The sequence below is a fragment of the Nelusetta ayraudi genome, unplaced genomic scaffold, assembly GCF_046127955.1.
Source record: "Nelusetta ayraudi isolate G7.1 ecotype Tasmania unplaced genomic scaffold, CSIRO-AGI_Nayr_v1 ptg000135l, whole genome shotgun sequence".
NCBI classification, from domain to species: Eukaryota; Metazoa; Chordata; class Actinopteri; order Tetraodontiformes; family Monacanthidae; genus Nelusetta; species Nelusetta ayraudi.
In genome coordinates, this window is record NW_027466185.1 from 16,715,993 (window position 1) to 16,739,040 (window position 23,048).

The window sequence follows — 23,048 nt, forward strand, 5'->3', positions numbered from 1 at the left end:
TCCTGCGGTTTAAGTGCTTTATCATGTGGCAGTGGTGTGTTTAAAGAAGCGCGGGAGTGAAAGAGGAGGGGGATAAAGTACATGTATCGGTCTAAGCCCTGGTCTCCTGCTGAGTTTGCTCGAAAAGGGATGAAAACTGTCTGGATTATCTTCAATCGTTGTATTTTGTTTAGATAATGTGCTTAAATTGCGTGATGTAGTCACCTGTGACTGAAATAAAGCAAAAAACAAACAAACAAACAAAAAACACCCAGACCAGACAAACATAACAAAACAAAAAAAAAAAAACACAGTCTATTTTGTCAGTTCTTTATTAAAATCATCTTTTACTTCCGTCCTGCTTGAAGTACTTCACAATATTGTCAAAGTCCCCACTTGCACCTCACCACCGTTTCTGTGTGTGCGTGTACGTTGATGATGTTATGTTGTGAGTATTTTCTGGGACAGTTAGGTGTGGGTTTAGGCGTGTGTGCGAGCATGTGAGGTTTGACAATAAAGTGTGGCACAACCAGTTGTCAACTCAGTCAATACAGTAGTATTAATACAAGGCCTTGAGACGTTGTTCAAAGGTATACAGGCAGAAACTGCAAGAGTGTCTCTACTGAGGCTAAAATTGGGCTTGCTGGCAGCTTGTGGCCAGTAAATGCTTTATAATTTGTAAAACAATAAAATGATACATACTGTAAGCATATTTAAGTACTCTTGTAGCAGCTTTATGGAGTACTTTCACTGTGAATTAGGCCAATCCACTTTTTTTTTTTTTTTTTTTTTGTAAAGAAAAAAAGATTCATATCGTGTTCCTATCAAAAGTAAGCCCATTTTTGGCCAGAGTGGAAACCACCCTCGCAGGCAGATGTAGCCTCCCCCTGACGTGTCATATTATCTTAACTATTTTTGTAAAATCAAGGGGGAAAAAAGCATGTTGTGTACAATTCCTTTTCTAAACTGACTGGCATCTGTTTTACAGCACAGCAGCTCGGCAAAATACAACACATTATGTACGTATATCAAAGTCCTTATATATACTGTAAAGATTGATTGGCAGGGGTAGCTGTGCATGTTTAAATAGTAATACAGCTACTAAAAGATGCAAAAAAAAAAAAGAAGTAAAAAGTAAAAAGAAGAGAAAAAGCCTGTGCTGCTCGCTACATCATGTTTGAAAGAGGTCACCTTACTCTGCGCTGTGGTATAAACTACAGGGTCTGGTGTGAACTTGCAACGGGGTCGAGAACATGACCCCCCAACAAGTTGGTAAAAGCTGCTGTGTCGATAAAAGATTTAATTAGTCTTAAACTGTAGCCCAAACCAAAGATAAAGGCCCCTCTGGGTAGACAAACACATGCCGCCACTGCTACAGTGACTTGGTCATAAGACACTCGCACACCCTTTCACATTGTCACTTTGTTGAACTTACAGTGTTAGCTACAGTATATAGCTAATGGAGGCGGATAGTTGGTCTTAAGTAAGCAAAAACACAGTTACATACTGGTCTCTGTTTTCGCTGGGGTTTAGGAGCAGGGCGAGAGGTTTGAGACGAGACAGACAACAGACAGAAAACACATCCATTGAGATAAATAGAGAAAAATTTAGTCGACAAACAAATATACATAGATTTTTTTTTTTAAAGCGCCTTGAAATATACTATCATATATATTTAGATTTGCAGTCTCTTTTAGATGAAATAAATATATCCACAGATACTCTTCTTATTTTTTTTTTTTAATAAAAATAAATAATAACAGACCAGCTTAACAATAGCAGACAGCCACCAACACAGTGAATAGACATGAGGAGAAAGAGGGAAGGGAAGAGAAGAAAAGACTTGTGGCTCATTTATTTGATGAAACACTCAAGCTTACACAGCTAGCAGCTGCTGCACTGCGGCAACACGACACTAGTTCATAAATGCTGCGGTGTCGAGGCAAGATGATCAACACACGCACAGAGAGAATTGGCCTGTTTAGATTAATTCATCTCCAATTTTACTATGTTGAAAATAAGGGTCCCATACTATTTAAGCATGGACTTGAGCTGCTATTGAAGCAGCTATTTAATGTTTCCTGGTGTCATTTAAACTCATAGGTCATAACTGATGGCAATAAGCAGAGAACCCAACTGCCTGTCACATATGATAATGGGATCAGTCCAAAAATATTTTCAACAAACTATTTTTCTCTGGAGTAGGAACATTGGAGTGTTTTAAGCATGTAATGCTTACGACTGTTAATACAACTGCGATGAAAGAATATGAGAAACAATATCTCAGATATCAAGATTGCTAAACATTTGCCTCTAATGCTACCCACCGCCACACAGACACACACACCCATATATGTGTGTAAATACATATATATATGGAAAGAGAGAGAGAAAAAGAGATTTTGAAAGGCAAAACAAAAAACTCTTCACAATAACTTAATGGTAAAATGCAAATTTTCTTATTTTCCACTGAAGTAAGATATGGCTCAGATGCAGTTCAGGCAAACAGGAAGAGCTGACCAGAGTATTGGGGAAAGAGAGCCCACGCATTGTTTGGTATTTAAAGGTGGCTCTTTCATTTAAACTGTGCCAATGTCCATTTCATGACGCTAAATTCAGATTGAGAGAAATAATGGATGTCAATTGAAAATCTAAGTGCTTGACATCTACACGTAACTGCTGGTGTAAGCTCTGTCATGGATTAAAAAGCTCTTGGTTTCACTTTTACAGCGTCAGATCTTTTTCAAAACACAGATGCTCAGGAGGTACCGTTTGGCCATACACTAAACAAATTCAGATATTTCATAATGCTCAGATTCAGCACTTCCAGACTGCTTGAGCCGTGAACCAGCATCCATCGTAGGCACAAACTGTTTGACATCAAAACGGCACTTGCACTAGATATTATTTCACACCTGTCGAAGTCTTCGGTGTCTGTTCTAATCTTGGCAGCATCAGGAGCAATTAGCGTGGCGTTTTCACCTGCAATGATTTTTACCTTTATCAACATAAGTATCTATAAACCTGGATTAATTGACTCTGGATTTGTAAGAAAAACAAATGTTAGGATTTAATTTAGATCTAATAACTATACTTCACCACAAGAAGTAAATGCAGTAAGTCAGCTACAGTGAGAAAACCTTTTTCATTGCATTTTATATTTTTGAAAAGACTACAGTTTCCTTTACCGGGTGTCTAAATTCTTACTGCAGCACACTTTTTGGTGGCTGACTTTACATTCAGTCAAATACAGCAAAGGAAAAGACATTGCCCCCTTGCTGGGGTCAGGTAATTGACAGAATGTATCATGTGCAGCTTGAGTAGAACGGCACAATGTTTACATTGTATTGGACTTGATACATGTTTTGATCAATAAGCACACCACTAATAACACAGAACAACAACATCACAGGTATAACTTAAAGGTTTTCCAAGTGTAACACTGAAACATTAACAAAGGGTAAATAATGTATTGCTCAGGAAAGATAATAGATGAGTCGGCGATGTGCGAAAGGTGTGTATCTGTCTGTGTTTGCATGTACGCATATGTTTGGGAGATGAAAGAATACGGTGCAGGATAAAAAGAAACACAGCAGCTAACGTACAGAATGATGTTAAGCGTTACCTAAATTTGGCACTCAGCTTTTCATTTAGCCAGTAGAATATCAGTCACAGTTGACTTACCCTGTTGTCAAGAATACAAACACAGTAAAGCACAGACACGGAATAATCACATCAAGAAGAGGAGCCAAGAGGGGCGACGGGACAGGGTTGTGAAGAAAACGTGAAAAAGTGTGGAGATTTAAAAAGAAAAAAAGATTTGAAAAGAGCGTCAGAAGTGAAACAAGTAAGTTGGCGAGGACGATAAATAACTTTCTGCATGGATAAAACAAAGAGGGTTCCTACCCCTTCTCTCCCTCCAAACATGATCATACACAACAAATGTGCCTCACAGGGCATCACAGTTCTGCGGGGGTGTAAACAGTTTGCTAAGGAACAAGAAGGGGTGAGCAACTGGTTCAAGGGAAAAAATAAAAACACGGTCAGCATTAAAGGCTTCTGAGGGCATCAGGTATACAGTACTACAAAGTTCCTGAGCCCTCAGTAAGCTTTAAGAATCATCTAAATACAAACAGACTTCACTGCTTCAACATCCAAAGCCCTTCACTGTCCATAGCAAAGAGTCTTCTTCTGTTGTTATGTTTGAAATGTCTAATTTTCTTCAGTGTTGTTAACCAAGTTCAGAAAGTAAATTGTTGCTGTGGTTGTGTTCTTTCACATACTGAGGAAGAAAAGAAACAAAATGCTCTGGTTTTCTCTGATATTCAACAGTAAGTTTGTTTGGCTTTTTGTTTTATTTGTGCAGAACTTTAAGAAAGGGCTCAGTGAGTATATTGTACCATCCTAGCTAAAGGCAGAATCAAATTCCCATCACCTGTTCAGCCATGCGCAAGGCTCTCATGACTTTTTGATACAATGTTGAGCATCAGACTTCACTTTCCACACTGGAAAAATGGGCTGAACCCCTTCGTGAGCAAAGGCTCTTGGCTTTGAGGGGTAGGTGAGGAGACTGAGGAAACCTCTGGGGCTGAGGTACAGAGCGCAATCTCTGGTACTGTAGTTTGGCACTTGCCGAGGCCATGGAGGAGGGTTGGGGTGCTCCTGGAGTGGATGAAACCACAGAAGGAGAGGACACAGAAGAAGAGGAGGCAGGGGGAGGTGCGTGGACAGGGTGAGATGATGACGGTGGAGCTGGAAGGGCAGGTACTGGAGGTGGCAAATTGGGTATTAGGGCGGGAGGTGGAGAGGATTGCCTTCCTCGATCCCTATCTGTTCTCTGGGCCCGCTGCTGAAGGCTGAGGTTTGACTGGCTGCCCGATTTAGATGGATTCTGTGAACGATCAGGCTTTGAGGAAGATGAAGAGTCATGTTTAGATTTGTGTGGACCACCAAAGCTCTGGCAGTGTTCGTACAGCTCTTCTTGGCTTTGAGAGGTAATGCGGGCCCATTTGGAGGAATGGCAGTGTGAATGGTGTCTTGGAGAATGACAGGATGAATAAGCCGTATACCCTCTTCCTTTTTCTTTTGACTTGCGTTTACTCTTCTTCTCATCCTGTATGTGGAGTTTGTCCACTGACCAGTATCGTCGGGGCGGCGGTGGTGTGAGAGAAGGTGGAGGCCAGTGTGTCCCTGATCCCCAACCTCTCTCTTCTCGATCCCCTCTTCCACCTCCAGCCCCACTAGACCCCCATCCACTTTCTGCTGTTCCCCACCTGTCTCCTCGCTCCAGGAACAGGTCATCTCTGCTGTCGACGCTGCCAACTTTATCCCTTGAAGGGTAAGTGCTAAAAAACCAGCCTCCACCTCCAATTCCTCCAACTGCCCTACCTTCATGACCCTCCCAGTATCTCTCAAACTTTCCAAACTCTCCCGATGAACCATCATCATCAGAATAAATCCCAACAACCTTATCACATTCCCGCTCGTCATCAGATACTGTCCTTCCACCACCATGCCTTTTCCCACGCTCTGCTTTTCTTCTCTCAAGCTCAGAATCTTCTTCACGCTCAACTTCGGACTCCCATTCGTGGAAAGACAACCCCTCTTTGGAGTGCATTTCACCTCTCCCGTTCCGTCCTAGTAATGGCCTCCTCTCTCCTTCCATTCCGACATCATCCTTGTCTGAACTTTTACTCTTCCTCCTTTTAGAAGAGACAGGCAACAAGGGCAGAAAGGCAGAAGGAATGGTATCAGAACATGGGTTAATGCCTCCCCAGAATTTGACAGAAGAAGAAGGCTTACTGCATGAGCTTTGATAATGCTTGCTGTTTCTTCGCCTGTGGGGTCTCTCCTTTCCTCTGTCTTCTCCGTCATCCCTCTCTTTTTCTTCTCTTTCCTTCCTGTCATCATCACCTGGGATGTTCCAACCGTAGCTTCTGATTGAGCTTTCACTCTTTTTACGAAAAGACTCTCGTCGCAGGTGTGGGTATAGAGGGTAGTCTGGGGTCCCTGACTTGGGTTCCTCTCTTTTGTCAGCATCTGCCCCATCCAAGTCTGACCTCTTTCTCTCTCTTTTTCTTATCTTATCCTCTTTTTTCCTTTTCTTTTTAGTTTTACGTCGTTTTCGCTCTCTTTCTCTCTCCCGCTCTTCTCTCTTTTTCTTCTTTCGTCCTTTCTTCCGTCTTTTTCTCTCATGCTCCCTCTCTTTGTTGTGCCTCTTTGCCTCTTCTTTGCCTACACTGCCATCTAATCGGCCTATCCCTCGCTCCCTGTCACCCCATGATGCCCACCACTCTTGTAACTGGGCCAATTGATTGCTTGTTCTATCTCTGCCATATTCTCTCTGAGGACGAGGTTTTCTGGGCGGAATTGGTGGAGGGGGTGGGCTACATGGTAATGATCTTGATGACATACGACGTGATCTTATCTTCCTTCGTGAGCCAAGTAGGAGGCTTGACTCCTCTGTCAGCAGGTCAGAATCATAATCATCTTCCACCGTAAACTCATGGTCACCTGCTCGATACCGAAAGCTCAGTGAGGAGTTGTAGGAGCTGTCACTGGAACAAGAGGAAGGTGAATTGGACCGAGACAGCGAAACAGAGGATGAAGAAGATGATGAGGATGATGTTGAAGAAGAGGAGGAGGAGGAGGCACTGGAACAGGAGGAGTAGAAACGACATGGGGAGGAAGGAGTAGTTGGGGTGTGAGTTGGGGAGGACATTGGAACTGGCAGCGGAGGAGGAGGACGTCGTCCTCTCCTTCCAACTCCATCACCTCCTCCATACCTCCCACCTCCTCGCCTTCCCAGAGGAAGTATATTTTCATAAAGGGGACCTCCTGAACTTTTTCTTCTTGCCTGCACTAGGCTTCCTCTTCGCCAGAAGGGAGGCCTTCGTGGGAAAGATGGGAGTGGTGCAGGTGGTTTGGTAAGTAAGTGACCTGGAACTTGTTGGGGGCCTTTAGGAGGCAGATGTGAAATGCCTTGAGCTTTAGGGCCCCTTGAATTAGCTTTGGGAGTTTGCTGAGGACCACTTGCTTGTTGGTCTGAGTTAGCTCCCAGACCCTCTGGATCTATAGGACCATAGTAACGCTTATATTCATCTAGTCCAGTGTCACCTCCGCCAACTCCTTGTAGGTTCCAGTGTTGTCCAAGATTCTGCTGATATTGTTGCTGGGCTTGGAGTTCACTGATGCCTCCTGCTATCCCTCCAATTCCAAGACTTCCACCGCTACCTGCACTCATGACTTTCTCAGTTTTTGGCCTGTTCCAGCGATCAACCACAGCAAGTCTCCGGTCATGCCGTGGCAAGAAAGTGGAGCAGGGCATGGGTCCTTCCAACAAGGGGCTGTTTGATGGTCCCAGGGCCATTGCTGAATGTGCTGTGGTTGGTGGGGAACCAGGTAGCATGGTTGTATACGTCTGCCCCTGTTGCTGCGGTTGGTGGTGCTTTTGCTGCTGTTGCTGCTGCACCATTGCAATAGCAGTTGTATTATTTATGGTAGCTGTAACAAGGTGCTGTTGGGGTCCAGAAGGCATGGTCGTCATGGTGTGGTATTGGGGCAAAGAGCTTTTGCTTCCTCCTGGGTCGGTCTCATCCTCAAATTGACAGCAACTGTACATTCCCTGTAAGACAAATATAAATAATTCAATAAATAAATAAATGATGCACTCATGTGATAATTAAAAAAAAAAAAAAATCAAAATTTACAAATATACAAAATTTCTTACTAATGCCTCATTGAACTACACTTGTCAGCTGTCATTGGCAGTTGTCAGATAAGATGACTGTGCTGTTTATGTTACACAAGTAGTTTTCTCAGGTTAAACTTTTAGTCGTTAGGATCAACAAGGGGACACACATGAAAAGCCGCTGATTATTACAATATATTTTTTGACATCCCATCTAAAATAAATCTCAGAAAGAGCCCACCAAGTTAATCTAAATGCATTGAAAACCCTTCCATTTAAATAGATGCAAGGCAAGACGGGATTCAAGAAGCTGCTGTGGACGACAACTGCTATGTTTGGTTTCTCTCCTCACTGCATAATATGCACTTCCATTGGCTGTAAAGTTGGTGCTGGATACAAGATATTTAGCATCCTAGTTTTCTGGGAGGTGTCAGGGACACACTGATGAGCCTCGTGCCTTGCAGCTTTGAACAGTTCACACACAGAGCTTCAATACTGCCTTGCAAATGTCAAGCCACTGCCAATTTGTTTCAGATCTGAGGCTTGTGTCAGGGCTTGAAGGTCAGGGCTAAAGTTTTGTAGTCTGGACTAGGTATAGTGTAAGTTAAGATTTAACAAAAAAAAAGGAATGAACAAGACTTCAAGCTTAAAACAAATGGTGCTGAAATATCCTTTATCTTTTCAATTTCTCCCAGTTTTCTAATCTAAACACTAGTTTTCATGCAGCAGAACACGTAATCATCACAACTGACTGGGGATGTCAAGGATTGTGATTGGAAATAACTGTTTGGGAGCTGAAGATCTTATAGCATAAAAGTAAAAAGTAAACTAACCTACATAATAATAATAATAATAATAATAATAATAATAATAATAATAATAATCAAAATAAAATGTTAGATAACGTTATTCACATGTTCAACCCCCAGCGTTTGTGTATTTCCATCTAAATGCAGGTAGATGGGGCTAAATTAGCAATACTGAAAAGAGCAATTTAAAATGCAGCGACACAATTATTCTTCATATTTGCAAATGATTCACAATGCCATCAAAATCTTTCACATCTTAATGACATGTGTGGCGCCTCCTGTAAATCTCTGTTTCCAACGGGGACACATATCTGATGGAGAGACTGTAATAATAGCTCTTCCGGACATATGAATCAGCAGTCCCAGCAGCAGAAATGCTATCACAATCCCCAGAGCACGAGGCGCAGCACAGTGTGAAATTGAAACTCCGGTGAGTCACTGATTGGGTTAAGGCAAGTCAAAAGGGCCAGCTGCAGGGGCCTTAAAGCAACCACAGAACTTAGGTTTTGGTCCTGGGAGCAGCCTTTGCATGGAAGACGTGTTTTGTTTATTTTTTAAATTCTGAAAATCCAGTAATCCATCGATCAGAGTAGAGTTTGCCCATATGCGAAAATAGGCTGAACACATAAAGAGAAGGGACATGCACTCAAACACGTCCACAGGGAAGCTTGTCAGATGTCTCTGGTTGGGCGAAAACAGGGGGTCACCATGAATTTTTTTTTCATGAATGAGGTTATTGGCCAACCACTGATGAGTGTTTTACCTATTAGTAGGTTTTCCATTCGCAATGGGAAAAACATTTTTTTTATGAAGACTGCTACATCTTAATGATTGTTGGGGTTTTTTATACTGTTTCGCTCAGGTCAGTTGATCAGCTGCTCTCGGCGGTGCCCAAAAGCATGCTCAACCTCAGAGGGGATACAGCTTGAGCATGAATACGTATCTTAAGTCATGGAATCAGTTGATATGGCTTCCAAATGTAAATGATTTATTTGGATTTTTTTCAATTTGTTTTGATGTTTTCTGCTGACATAAAATGAACTAACGCCTCCGGAAAAACAAAAATAATACCAATATATTAGGCCTGAATGAAATACATGCAAAAACAGGAAAGCTTTTTTTTTAAAGAACAATCATAAGATGTATTATAAACAATGTATCCATGCATATGTGCTTTTGTATACTTGCGTGGATTTAAAAAGAAAAAGAATCCCAGAAATAAGTTTTGCATAGCAGGTATATATCTTTCAAATTTTGTGTTGCATTATGGAGGTACCTACCCTGCTGAGAGCGAGCAGGAAGTCCATTCCCCCTGAACGCTTCACACAGTGTCGTAGTTTCCAGTAGACTAAATGCTCCCAGGCAAACACGAGTAGGCTCAGGCCCATGGCCACTAGCAGCATGTAGAAGACGCCGGCCATGTTGTCTATGTCAAGTTTACTGCTCATCACCTAAAAGCCAAGCAAGAGAAGAGATGATTAAATTAAACAACAGCAATGGGAAGTGAGCATAGAGGAAGGAATGAGAGGAGGGCAGACAGTAAAGCAAAAGCAGTCAGTCAATTGAAAGCATATGCAGATGAAGCAAAGACAAGACGGGAGGGAGACTGCATTTATCACTAACAAGGGCCAATTTGTCTCCCAGACAGAAGACAAAAAGTTCATCACAACCAGCCGTGTAAAAAAAAAATGAAACCCTCAATTTCCCTGCACGTCAGAGCTGCCATCTGTAATATTTTAGACCTGGGTACTGAGAGCAATGACACAAAGAGCAAAACACGTCATCGACCATCAAATATCTGAGTGACGTCAAACCTCATTTTCAAAATACCTTCTCCTCTGCAGCCCAGCTGTATTTATTTTAGCTCACAAGGTCAAATTAATATTCCACAGGCATGCAGGTGCCCGAGGTTTGTTATGGATATCCAAGTGAAGACTGAAAGTGGCACTTAATAATTGCGCTCTTCACAAAACAGGATGTTGATCAAAGGCAGTGGATAAGCCGCAGAAACCCTCGAAGTGGCTAAAATCTTTTTTTTTTTTTTTAACCACAACATGGTTTACAGAAATCAGCTACCTGAACCTCCACCATGCAAAGAGGGATATAATGTGATCATTGCCATTCTGTGGAGAATGTCATGTGACAAAGTAAGCACATGGTTTTAATGTTACTTTCTAATCGCTCTATTTTTTTCTGCAAGTTACAATTTAGGCAACCATTTGACGTGTCCATCTGTCGCAAATTGTTGCGCACTGATTGTGTCGGTAGGAGGTTGAATCTCCAAAGGCAGAGAGGTGGAGGAGACAGAAGTATGTGTGTATGAGTGACGGCCAGCTATAGGGGAGCAGGAGAACAATAATCACTTTCTGCTGTACATGATTAAAAGAATGAATAATACAGTTCACCTTTCACGTATAGCACCTTTGATTAAAAAAATGATGTTAAATAGAATGAGATACGTTGCAATGATGGCGACTAAAACAAGGAAACTGAACCCAGTAAAAAGGCCGGTTTAGTGAAGGACTTGCTCGGCGTGGTATTAAAGTTATTTTGATTGAAGGTGAAATGTGGCACCGAGGTGAAAACTCTCATACCTCAATCTTGTCATTGTGACAGATCCCAGACAGCCAGAGACGCTCCAACATATCAATCTCATCTGGAAGAGAGCACATGCAGGTAACAGAGGGTCAGAAGGTTGAGTATAAATAAACAGTGCCAGAGTGGCTTGTCGCCCTGCGGTGAGACGCTCCTGGGCATTTGTTCTGATTCTTACATTTGCAGCGTCTGACTGAAGTCTCGCTCACACGGTTATCACCTGAAGCTTGAAATTAGTACAAAAGAAGAGTTTGGTGCGTTTCGAATATGACAAAAGTAACAACATGTTCCACATGGCATCCTAATACATCACATTTTGAGGCTGTGCAGCAGACGGTGGTGTCACCAATCAGGTAGGCAAATCTGATGGAGATTCAGTACTGTGCTGAGACAGTACATTGGCCATGTTGCTGCCTTTATGATGCATCAGCTAATTGCTAAAAGTACAGGGTATATAGAGTATCTTTTAATTCATTTGTGTAATAAAGACAGCAAAAAAAGTAGAAAAGAAGAGCAACAAAGGAACCAAGGAAGAAGATCTATGTCTGCTATGCAAGGAATAAAACAAAAATAATGAAGATAATGCAATTAGTAAGAAGAGGTTGAAACAGTGCAACACTGGAGGGGGTGTATATGTGGGATATTAGGATATTATATAAAAACAAGGATTGCTGCCCAAAACAGAGGTGCTACATCCCCCGAGGCAAGTGAGGGGAAGCTGAGGAGAAGAAAGCAGCGGGGAATGAGGCGGAGGGAGTCCAATTGTCTGATGTTAGAATGAAGGAGTAAATTAGATTGCTGGCAAAGACGTCTGATCATGGAAATGAATCGAAAGGAAATGAATAATTGAATGAAAGAGCAGGCAGCACTTACAAGCGATTAATGACGTTCACGTCGATCATGGCTGGAATGTTATTAAAAAACCTGAAACCAACCAGCGCCAATTCTCTTGAACGGTCGCCAGTTGTCACCAGTGACAGTTTCACTTTAAAAAAAGATGGAAAAATACATATGTTGAAACCAATTTGCAATGCTGTTTTATTTGTGTGTGTGTGTGAGTTCAGATTTTAAATTCTTTCCCCGACAACAGAACTAGATCGCTGTCTTGTCTCCCCACTGGAACGTGACCACTGTGCACAAAGTTGGTTTGGTTTTTAGTGGATTTTCACTTCGGCTAGTTTTCTCCTGATTGTACAAAAGCGCTTTGAGACGCCTTTGGATGGGACTTAGCGCTCTACAAAGAAAAGTTGATTGATTCATTTTCTGATAAATATATCAGAAGGAGAACAAAGGAAGTTACAGGTTTAGTGTGTAATATTTGGATATTGTGAAAGAAAGAGCGACATCAATGGTCATATTTTAGATTGCAGTGCTCACCTTCTGACCCTCCCTCTCCTGAGCTTTCCAGTGAACTACACACACAATCCTGGATACCTCGTCCACCTTCTTCTTCGTTGGTTTATTTGTGGACGCAAGTGTTCAAACTAATTACGAAAGGCTCTGTCAGGTGGCTGGATTGTCCACACCAGGCTTCCTTAGAAAATGGCAGCTAACTGGGAGCAAGACCCTTGATCTATCTATATTCTTACATATGAATAAGAAATTATCTATGGGTAGAAACTCAAGTTACTTTTATTGTACTGTGTTTATACACTTTTAGTAATGTATTTATGGGCAGTATATTAAGCTTTTACCAATATAAAAATCATAAATCAAGCTAAATATTACACACTGGACCTGAAAGACAGGTTTCTTTAGTAGGTTGTGAAACACGAGGCAGATACAGAGAAACACATTTCCCTCCCTGCTAAAGCTGTGGAAAAACATGTACACACACACTCACGCACACTCACAGAGCCACCAGCAGCAGAGGACTCACAGCTTTGGCCGTGTGTGAATAAGACAGCGGGACCAAATGTGGCGACACGTGCGCTGACCCTGTCGTGCACTGTAAAGACAGACGCGCTCGCGCCGCCACCGTTAACGGCGCAGTCGATGGGAACTCCAGCTCCCTTTGTTCGGAGTCACAATATGAATCGACCCTCCGTGTTAATTGCCATGGTCCTCAGGCCTCGTTGACTAAAACATCAAACTGAAAGCGCAAACATACGGTAGGAAAATGACTGAATGCTGCGTTTCTCTTCCTCAACGGCCACATTGAGGGAATTCAAATGTTCCTTGACAGCTGAATTACAGCGGGTTAGACTCCATCAACCCCAGAGCACTCTCTCATCCCACTCCTGCAAAATAGAACCCAAACCACACATTTTCCAGCTATCTCTCTTTGTGTGTGTGCATGTGTGTGTGTGTGGGTGTACACAGCTCCCTCAAATAATCTAATTCTTTGGGTTCCGGCGACGGCTCGGCAGATTTCTCCCACCCTGTCCCGACTCCCAGCCTCTCCCTCCTTTTATCTCGCTGTAAACGCGTTAATCACGGGCCGTCTGCGTCGCATAAAGCTGCTCTTTGGGAGAAATCTCCCCTACAAAGACGTGATAGACAGGTGGAATTTAAGAGCCTTCCATTTTTTCACCTGTTCCAGGAAGGCTGGTGGAGGGAAATAAAAGACGGCGTGTCTCGGGAGGGAGCGGCTCGCACAATTGAACGGCAACAGACGCGCAATCGCAAGGGTTGTGAGGGTTGCGAGGGCGTTAGCACGCCAGGGCTTAGAGTTAAATTTGTATTTCGTGTAGGTTTCCGAAGGTTAAGAGGAGATTTGCGGATATTCCTGCGGTCGTTTCAATTCTTCTCGGCACCCCCTTGAAGAGCTTTACATTGGTCAGCTGTGAGGATTTAATTCCCCCAATGGTATTATAAATAATGCCGTCTTTCCCTCAGTTGGCGCAGCAAAGGCTGCGGTAAAAGGCGCATTACGAGGAAGAGCAGGTTGAAACATGTGGTATCAGCGGGAGGTTTTTTCTTCACACAGGCGGGCAAGGGTACAGATAACCAGAAGGCAGCTCAACACTGAGACTCCCCTCAAAATTAGTGCTTCCTTTCTTTCCAAAAGGCACCACAAGGAGCTTTTTACAGACTTTCAATAGATCCATGTGTGGATCACTGGTATACTATATTTTTGTTTGGTAGTGTTAAAATAAAAAGCCTTTCCAGGAATATTAATGCAGATGTGCAGATTGCAGATGTTGCCAACTTTCTCTCAATCTGACATGTATATATATATATATATATTCTGCAAAAAAAAAACACACTGTTGAAAATCAAACAGGGACAAATAAAATTCACATGTGTGACTTTGGCAACAGAAGCCGGATTTTCTTCCCTGTCGTCCTGTTAATCAAACAAGTGATTGTAGGTTTTAGAACCTTTCTGCACCCCAGAGTCGCCAGCATTGGTGCCAGCTGTCAGTCAACTGGCGCCCAACACTGGTTCCAACGCAGCCGCCAGGGATGGAAACTGGTTGGCGGCTCTGTAGCACAGTCAGTGACGACTTCGCCTGACTGACAACAGGAAATAGCAGCGTGAAAAACACACTAGCTGTAGCTAAATGCCAACAAAACCTTTCCATGATCACGTTCCTGAAAAGTGCTCAAAAGAACCTTTTATGACTCATTAAATGGTTACATTTGAGAGCATAGAGCGCAGGATTAGGTGCAAGAATTCAAAGTGAAAGTGTTGCCTGACTAAAAACACTCCACCCAATCCGCTTCTTAAAGTACAAGCACATCTTTTTAAATTTGTTATCGTTGTTTTACACGGGGTTTTATTATTCACTAAAAAACATGAAACTGAAAATTCAACACTTTGTCGGCTCTCTTTACCGGCTGTCTTAAAACAAAATGATTCTCACTTTGTAGTCTCTCCATGGGAAATTTGTTGTATGTATATATTTGTTCCTTGAATGCCAAAAGTAAAGACTCCAAACCATGTCAGCCAGGATGTGGCGAGGGAAGGAGAACCCTGCCTAAGCTCAGCTCCTCTCTCTGTGCCAAAACCATTCACACATTCCTTTTTTTAATCATTCTTTTGTCTGCCAGTGTTGGATTGAATTTGCTCACTTATCACGGAGAGTGAAAGGAGCAGCGGAGCGAAGAAGAGCTGTGGTTGGACTGCTGCCCTTCTGTGCAACATCAGCAGTTGCGTCAGCACATTTACCAACGAGCTCTGAGTGCCATCATTTTCAAGACCATTTGCTTCAAGTGAGGCTTGATGCACCAAAAACACACTCACATACACACACACACACACACACACACCATAATGAAAGCAAAGATCATGGAAAAACACTTCATTCCTAAGAGGTACAGCTGAGTGTCCCTGTTTTATTCTTTTGGTAACTTCTCAAGAACATTTGCATCCAACGCTTTAATGTTGTGGTTGCACTTGTCTGCTACGCCACAGACAAGCAAACTCATTCCTGGGTTTAATCCTTTTTATTGTGACTCTCCTCATTCCCTAGTCGCCACCAGAGGACGTAACAGTGCCCCTTTTTGTATAGACGGGCAGTAATTTTTCGTCTTTTTGCAACCATTGCTGGTGTTCCCTACTGGTGAAATGTTAGAATGCATGTTTTGGTACTTTTGCGTTGGCTCTGTTTGGAGACTGGATACTTTATTCATATGTATTGAGAGCCAATGGTCACAACAAATCCTTAAGAAAAAAACAACAACTCCTTACTGATGAACTTAATCTCAGTCTGAGAAGATAACATGAAAAAAGATATACATGGAACAGGCAATGATGTAAAATGTAGCAACTCAATCCTGGGATATTTGAGCTGTACTACACAAATATACTTGTTGGATTTTCTCTCGTGGCCTTAAAGCACTACAAAACACGTCTCACCAGTCTCACTTTGAAACTGGACTAATTCATAGAAATATATTTTAATTTATTACTGGGAGCGCCCACTTGAAAAAAATTCAAGTGGCCATGTAGCCCTTTTGAAGAAGGTCAGAGTACAAAATGAAAGCATTTTTGTGGGGGTGGCAGGTTATATTCTAATTGCCTTTATCAATTTTTTAAATGGCTCCTGACCTCAAAATGTAATTTATTCCAAACCTTTACTGTAAAGCTAAATGTAACAAGCAAGCAAAGCTTTTACTATTATGTTTCAGTGTTTTCAACATGTTTTGAATTGAAGAGCTGCAAGTAAGCTGTCTCCTCTGGCCAGAGGATACAAATTTACCTGTCATGAACCACTTAACGTTTTATAGTTGGAGGTGTTTCAGGTTATATGAACCTGTGAACCCTGATTAACACCTTATAGTACACTTAGAGCAGGGAATCCATTTAAATGTAGCAAATGAACTAGCGGGACAAAAGGTCAAAGGGGATATAAATCTAGAATGCTAATCTGACACAAAAATGGACATAACTGAATATTTCAAACAATTTATGGAACATATTGGTGTATTTGCTCATCTGCTTCATCAAACTGGTTTTACATTTTCATTGACTCCTTAGTTGTCTGCATACTTTATGGATCAAGACGTGGGAGTTTCATCAGTTATGCTCAAAGCTGCTCTGAAAAAAAGCATGAATGAAGGAAATGAAGCTACTATGAATTATGAATATGAATAAACAATGATTGCTGCTGAAAAGATTAGCAGGATTCCCCGTTTTTAATACCAGTGGATGGCATTTTCACATTTTACATTAACGGAGCAAGATGGGAATTTAACTCAGGTCTTTTTTCCTCAGACGACTGTAGTTGCGTTTCCATGAACCCCTAGAATTCTGCAAAACCTAAATATGGCAACAAAAAAAAAAGGTAATGGAAACAGCTCAACTTGGAAAAAACGCTCAAATATGGCTAAAAGGTTTTGATGCTCTCCCGAGGTGGTTTTTCAGACGTATGCATATAGAGGAATATTGCAAAAGAGTCATGGAAACACTTTTTTCGCATGTACTTGTCTGCGGACGTGACATATGGGGTCACGTGACCAGTTCACTGACCAGTGAAAATGGCGTGTTATGATTGGATGGGGGAGGAGACTAAATATGTTTTTTTTACAAGTCATCAAAGAGAAAAATATAACAACCATTCTGGACAGCAGGTCACGTGATTCTCATAAATCAAGCCGGATGAGATTTTTTTTTACGAGAATTACGGCTTACGCGCTTCACACCATTCAGTGGAAACTCCTGCAAATCCCAATTGTACTTTGTTGAAATTTTAGAAATACTGCTTTTATTTTGCAGAAAAACTGTCATGGAAATGTGGCTACTGTTTCGCTTTACAGCCGAGTGAATTTGGCCCGCTACGCCAAGGCCCGCTAAGTTTCCGCTACCGTAAATGGTGACTGGCCATGAAGTGGTGACACGCTCCTCCTGTCGCTCAGTAGCGAGTCCCAGTACCAACCTTTGCAGGAAAACACAATGCTCTTGACTGGCATGGGCAAAGACTGTTATTTCACTGGTGAAAAGCCACTTAAAACGACAACTAGCATAATCTTTTTTCAACATGTACTTCCATTGAACTCAAGAGCGACCGACCTGCCCCTTTAATGTGCAGTTCGCCACCCTCGCCGTCCCATCATGCCCTTTGCCTTACCGTCTCCAACCAGCTGCAGCAGAGCCAAGTCCAGCTGCCGCTTCCAGCGGGAGTTCTTGTGCAGGGCGATGCCGTAGCCCGTCGTGGCAAACACCTTGCCAGAGCCGATGGTCATGACCTGGTAGGAATACATGCAAACATGTGAACACGAGTACCGCAAGGCAGACGTCGATATAAGTTTGAAGTGCGGAAGTGAAATCAGTCGCCGCCGCCTACATGCAAAAGAGTTTGCTAAGCCCTATTAAAGACATCGCAGGCCAGCCAGGGGCTGTGTGTGTGTGTGTGTGGAAAATTGTTTCAGCTGAGGAATTAATATAGATTCACATCAGTTGTAATAATTACTGCTGCAGTGGCTGTTATATGAGGCTGCGGGGAGCTCGGGCCTCCCACAGACCTTATTACGAATGATCACTCAGTAGGATTTTCACCCTCGCTCTGGGAGCGATATCAAATGCAATCTTATAAATAAATCAAAAGCAGCGCTGTCCTAAAAATGACAATATTAACTAGCTACAAGCCGCGAGGGGCAAATACAAATATGCGGGACGTGTTGGATTTATTTATTGGCGGTTGCGGATGTGCTCATTCGGCACACTCATTTCACACGTGCGCCTTCCGTGGCAGCGGAGACTGGAGACGCTCCAGTCAGTCAATGTTTTTCAGCCGCTGCAGGCGAAGCGAGGCTTCAGCGACGGCCCAAAGTGTGCATGCGGCTCCAAATGAGACCTGCTTCTTACCTTGCAGCCCTCGTCTTTTCTTGCCATATAGTTCAGCACTGCGGCATCATAAATGAAGGCATCCAGTTTCCTGCAGGGAAATAAGAAAGCGGGAAAATTACAACAAGGAAATGGAAATCACCGACCTGGGGCTAAATGACAGCGACTTGTCGCTCACACACACAGTGGCAGCTGATGGATAGTTTGGACGTGGGGCAGCGGCAGTGGCAGGGTAAACACGAACAGAGAGACTTTGTAGTTGACATGGTTTGATTTGATTCACTCATAAATGATCATATTTTTTTTTTTACGAACATTTGTTTGCATCCGCATCGCTGGTTGTTTTACCATCTGTACAGTTTGACATTAGTTTTGAAATTCAGCATTTAGCCCTTGTGCGTACACATTATTTTGGCATATAATTCCTTCAATAAAAATTATTTGGCTGTCTATCAGCTGTGTTACAATTTAGCACTGATTGATTAAATGGCACATATTTGAGCTGAGATCAGAGATCTCCCGGGTTTGATGTTGCATTCAGACATTAAACAACAGCAAAAATTACTTGTTTCCATCCGCTAGCATTAACCAGTAAAGCAGACAAGACTTCTTGCTTTCACGGAGAACTAAACAGAGTCTGTTTGAACGAGCGTTTCTAGAAACAGGCAGGGATGGGCAACTCTGTTGAGGGGTAGATGAATGAAAATTGAAACGGTGACGAGAGGAGGTTAGATGGTCCGTGGTGGGGGAGCAGGTGGGTTACGGATAATAGTTTGAGGGGCAGAAGGAGGCTGAAGGCAGTGCAAAAGGCAGAGCATGAGTTAATGAGCTGCGAGCAAAGAGCTCGCGGCGAGAAAAGAGGAAGATCAGAGGGGCAATCAGTAAAGGATCAGTGAAAGGAGCCAGAGACAGACGGAGAGGCGGTGTGCGGTGACACATGGTCTTCTCCTTACGCGGCTTTGCGTGAGCATAATAAATTCAAGCTTGCAAGTCAAGGTTTCGAGTCAGGTTAAAAAATATGGAGAAACTGCAGCTAGCTACGAAGAAGAAGAAGAAAAAAACAGGGCTCAGTATTACATTATAATGTGAAACATCACATTTTTAGATGATAATTATCAAAAAATCATGTGAAAACATCACGTTATTTCGTGATCATTTTCACATTATTTTGTGAAGGTTTCACGTAAAAACATAAAACTGTGATGTCATTTCGTGCTAATTTTCACGTAAATGCGCTGGCATCAAGTCGCGTTGATTGAAAAGGAAGCCACAATAGGACAGCGATTCGAGGACTTATGGGATTCTAGAAATCGAGTTGAATCTAGCTCTATAATCTATGATATACTGAGCCTTTTTTCCTTTCTAGGGTGGTAGCAATGCGCTTCCATAGCTAGCTAATAAAAATCAAGAAATAAAAAGTGAAACAGAAGGCCCAAGAAGCATTAGAATGTGGACAGAACAGTGGAATTGTGCCTATGCATTTTGTGTGGGCCCCAGCCCACCCACCTTTCATGAGCCTCTACACCCCCCAAACCAGATTGATCATGAACTGGCGGCATACAATCAGCCCACAAGCGTCAACCATTCCTGCTGCCGACAGGGAACTGCTACTGGCTGATCTGCGTTCAACAGGCGGGCCTTTATATTAGCAAATCTGTCAGACTTCACTTTGTCAAGGCAAAGGTAAGCAGGCAGACAAGCTGGAGGCAGACACACAACGTGATGTTGACATGTGGACAGGTAACAACAGACTTCTCATTCAAATTCCGTCTTGATTTTCTGGAGGGGTTCGCCCCTCAATGTCAAGATTTGAATACAATATTGTGACATACACATTGTTTTAGCCCAGCCTGGCTATCGTGGGCTCATCACTGAGCTCAGGCCGTGCCAATTGGCTTTTGCCTGGAATAACAAATAGCAACAATCAAATATTATTTTCCAAACTCAGACTTACATACATATTCACACTAAAGCATACCAGCCAGTTGCCACTAGCAGCCACTCATAGGGGAGGTCCACTCCAAATACCAAAATAAAATTCAACAGTGTCTTCTGGTGGCATCATTAGCAGAGCAAAAATAATGAGACAACAATCATACTTGATCCTGATTGAAAAGGGATAATGATGATAAAATTATGCACTGTTGACCTTGAGAGGGTCAGGGATGTTTCTCAAGCAGCTGCAGACAGAAGAAAGTTTCAAAAAACAATTTCAGGCTTGTCTCGTATGAGTATTATTCATGGACAGGATGTGTGTCTTCGCTCTCAATATCTGTGTTTCTTCAAAAGTATTGACAAAAGAATCCAGCCCACATTTGGCTGGCTGAACGAGGACAATGCATCATGGGAGTTTTGATGGAGCAGTCGGGGCCAGATTTGCAAAGGACTGCAGCTGCTGGCTGTTGTTGTTCCCCTTTAACCAACTCCCCTCTCATTTCTCGCACAATAAGCAAGTGTATATTTTATGACCAGGCGCTTTGTACATTTTGTAGCCCCACAGGCAGATAATAAACCCTCCCCACACTTGAGTGGCAGTCGGTGCTGAGAAGGCAAGAATTGTCCCCCCGCTGCACTGCGGTTCTTACCAGCTTTTATTATTTAAAAGTACATCTGTTTTTCTCCCCCTTCCCTTTCCCTTCGCTCCTCTTCTGTACTCAAATTTGGTGGCTGTGATCCTAATGGAGTGGCACAGTTAAAACAGCCAGTCGAAGCACCACAGGCCAGCTGGATCAATGGGCTAACAGGTTGAGAAAGACAAGAGGGTCAAGCAATTGGAACAAGCCGCAGATGAAAACCTAGCCCCTAGCGAAAAAACAAAAATAGATTTAAAACGACAACACAAAAATTGACGAGATTATGCCAAAAAATAAATGTCACCGACTTGGATTTGTAGATGTTGAACGGGACTTAAGTAGCAGAACTTTATGTTTTTTGCTACAAAGACATCAATGGATACAGCGTCTTGTCACTGACATTTATTTTGTGGGGCTCCATGGGCTTTTTGTCCCATTTTAGCACATCTGTTTGGCAAATCTGTTCCATTTTCCAGATTTCTGATTCCACGCACACCAATTACAGGCACAGGCATCCTCTCTAAATGAATTTGTTTCTGACAGGTGTGTGGCGGAGTTCAAATAAGGCTGAGCAGAGAGGCTCCAATTCTGGCTGCTACAGATAGTGTAAGCTCATGGAACTCGAAAGGTGTAATCATTCCCGAAGAAATTACCCCCACAGGGATAGAAAACGTTTCATGATAGGAGCACAGCAATCACAATACTGTATTGATTTTGCAGTGATCATTTTCTCTGAAGTCACAAATGAACCTGGACCGTGCCAGAAACGACAAAAATAAAAGAATCGTTATTTGGTTTCTTATTGTTTACTTGTTTGTCCATTGCTGCCACCAGTATGTTTTCTTTTTTTAAAAAAAAAACTGTTATACAGTCTATAATGTCCTTTGACTTCTGCCTTCTATGTCACCATCACAAATTGCTTCTCGAGTTTCACTCAAGGTTCCATGAGTGGTAAAGTTGAAATCAATAAACTCCCAGTCCCATACTCTGCTCTGACATCCCTCTCGCAGAGAATTCTTCGATTGTCTCCACATTTATGTCAGTGTTGCGGGGGAACGAATAGTGACAAAAACGGGTGTGCAAAATTCCCGAAAAACAAAGAAATGCTCACAAGGGCCTTGACATGGAGAGACATGAACGACTCACAAAGAAGCAACAATATAAAACAATGACCGCAGACAAAGGTAGACAAGAGAGCAGGGAAGCACAGGTGAGAACATTTGGGGCCGGACAGACAACGAGACTCAGGTGGGAATCACACACAGGGACAAAAATGGCGGGAAAACCAGGACAGGAAGAAAAACTAGAGCTAACACCAGGGAGGACAAGACTATCAAATACAACAGGAAGTAACAAAACAGACCATGTCGGCATCTTTAGTAATCTTTTTGAATTATTATTCTTTCCTAACCTAATCAAAGGATCGCTTTCAATAACTGCATTTTAGCACACGTTTTCTGAGAAGCAAGCCAATTGATAGAAGTAGAGGTTGGTCCTTCGTGTCTGTGATGGTTCTCAGTCATCCAGGTCATCTTAAAGTAGAAGGTTGGTCCTTCCTTAGTTATTATGAAACAGCACAACAACCTTGAAAGCATGACATGCTAACAGATACATAGATAATTGTTTTTAGGAAGATGTAGTTTAACAATGCATTCACAGCAGCAGGGAATCTGGGTGGGAGAATCACACAAACTTGTGTGTTGGAGACAATTTCTGGGACTTTAATTTAACTTTATATCCTTCCCTGTATACTCTATTAATGTATTCTCACCCAGTCTTGAGGTTGTCGATGGCCTCCTCCACGCCTTTCTGGTTGTTACGGATCATGTACTGGTGCATGTTGGGGTAGTTAGAACGGATGTTCTCCTCAGTGCTGCCATTCGGCACGGTGCCAAATCGAAGTGGCGGGTACTGCTCTGTTGGCTCCTGGAACTGTACAGCAAGGAGATTAGAAGATTAAAGAGGAGACGTTAGACAATGAAAAGCGGCTGATAAAGGTGAGAGACAATCATCTTCATACAAGCCTCCACAAAGACACAGAGTCTTTCATTTCAAAGAGTGGCCTCAGTGCGATAGTATTCTGGAAGGCTGAACAAATGGTGACTGATAAAGTAACAATTGCCAGAGCAGGGGAATTTAGCTGTGGGACTGTTGCAACCACTGACAAATCGG

At 42.5% G+C, this 23,048-nt stretch overlaps 1 protein-coding gene across 2 annotated transcripts in view; it reads right to left on the reverse strand.

Moving 5' to 3' along the window:
• Nucleotides 1-295: 295 nt before the first annotated feature.
• Nucleotides 296-23,048, reverse strand: part of grin2da (glutamate receptor, ionotropic, N-methyl D-aspartate 2D, a) — a 110,444-nt gene continuing 87,691 nt past the window's right edge. Inside the window, exons 14-20 of one of the 2 annotated variants that reach the window (XM_076051533.1) lie at nt 22,648-22,808; nt 18,325-18,394; nt 17,588-17,705; nt 11,073-11,134; nt 9,759-9,929; nt 5,782-7,603; nt 5,479-5,681 (exon numbers count right to left, since the gene is read on the reverse strand). In XM_076051533.1, the coding sequence (XP_075907648.1) occupies nt 5,617-5,681; nt 5,782-7,603; nt 9,759-9,929; nt 11,073-11,134; nt 17,588-17,705; nt 18,325-18,394; nt 22,648-22,808 (2,469 nt within the window). In that variant the 3' untranslated portion in view covers nt 5,479-5,616. Of the gene's footprint in view, nt 7,604-9,758; nt 9,930-11,072; nt 11,135-17,587; nt 17,706-18,324; nt 18,395-22,647; nt 22,809-23,048 lie in introns of both variants that reach the window. The other variant, XM_076051532.1, reaches the window with a different exon arrangement.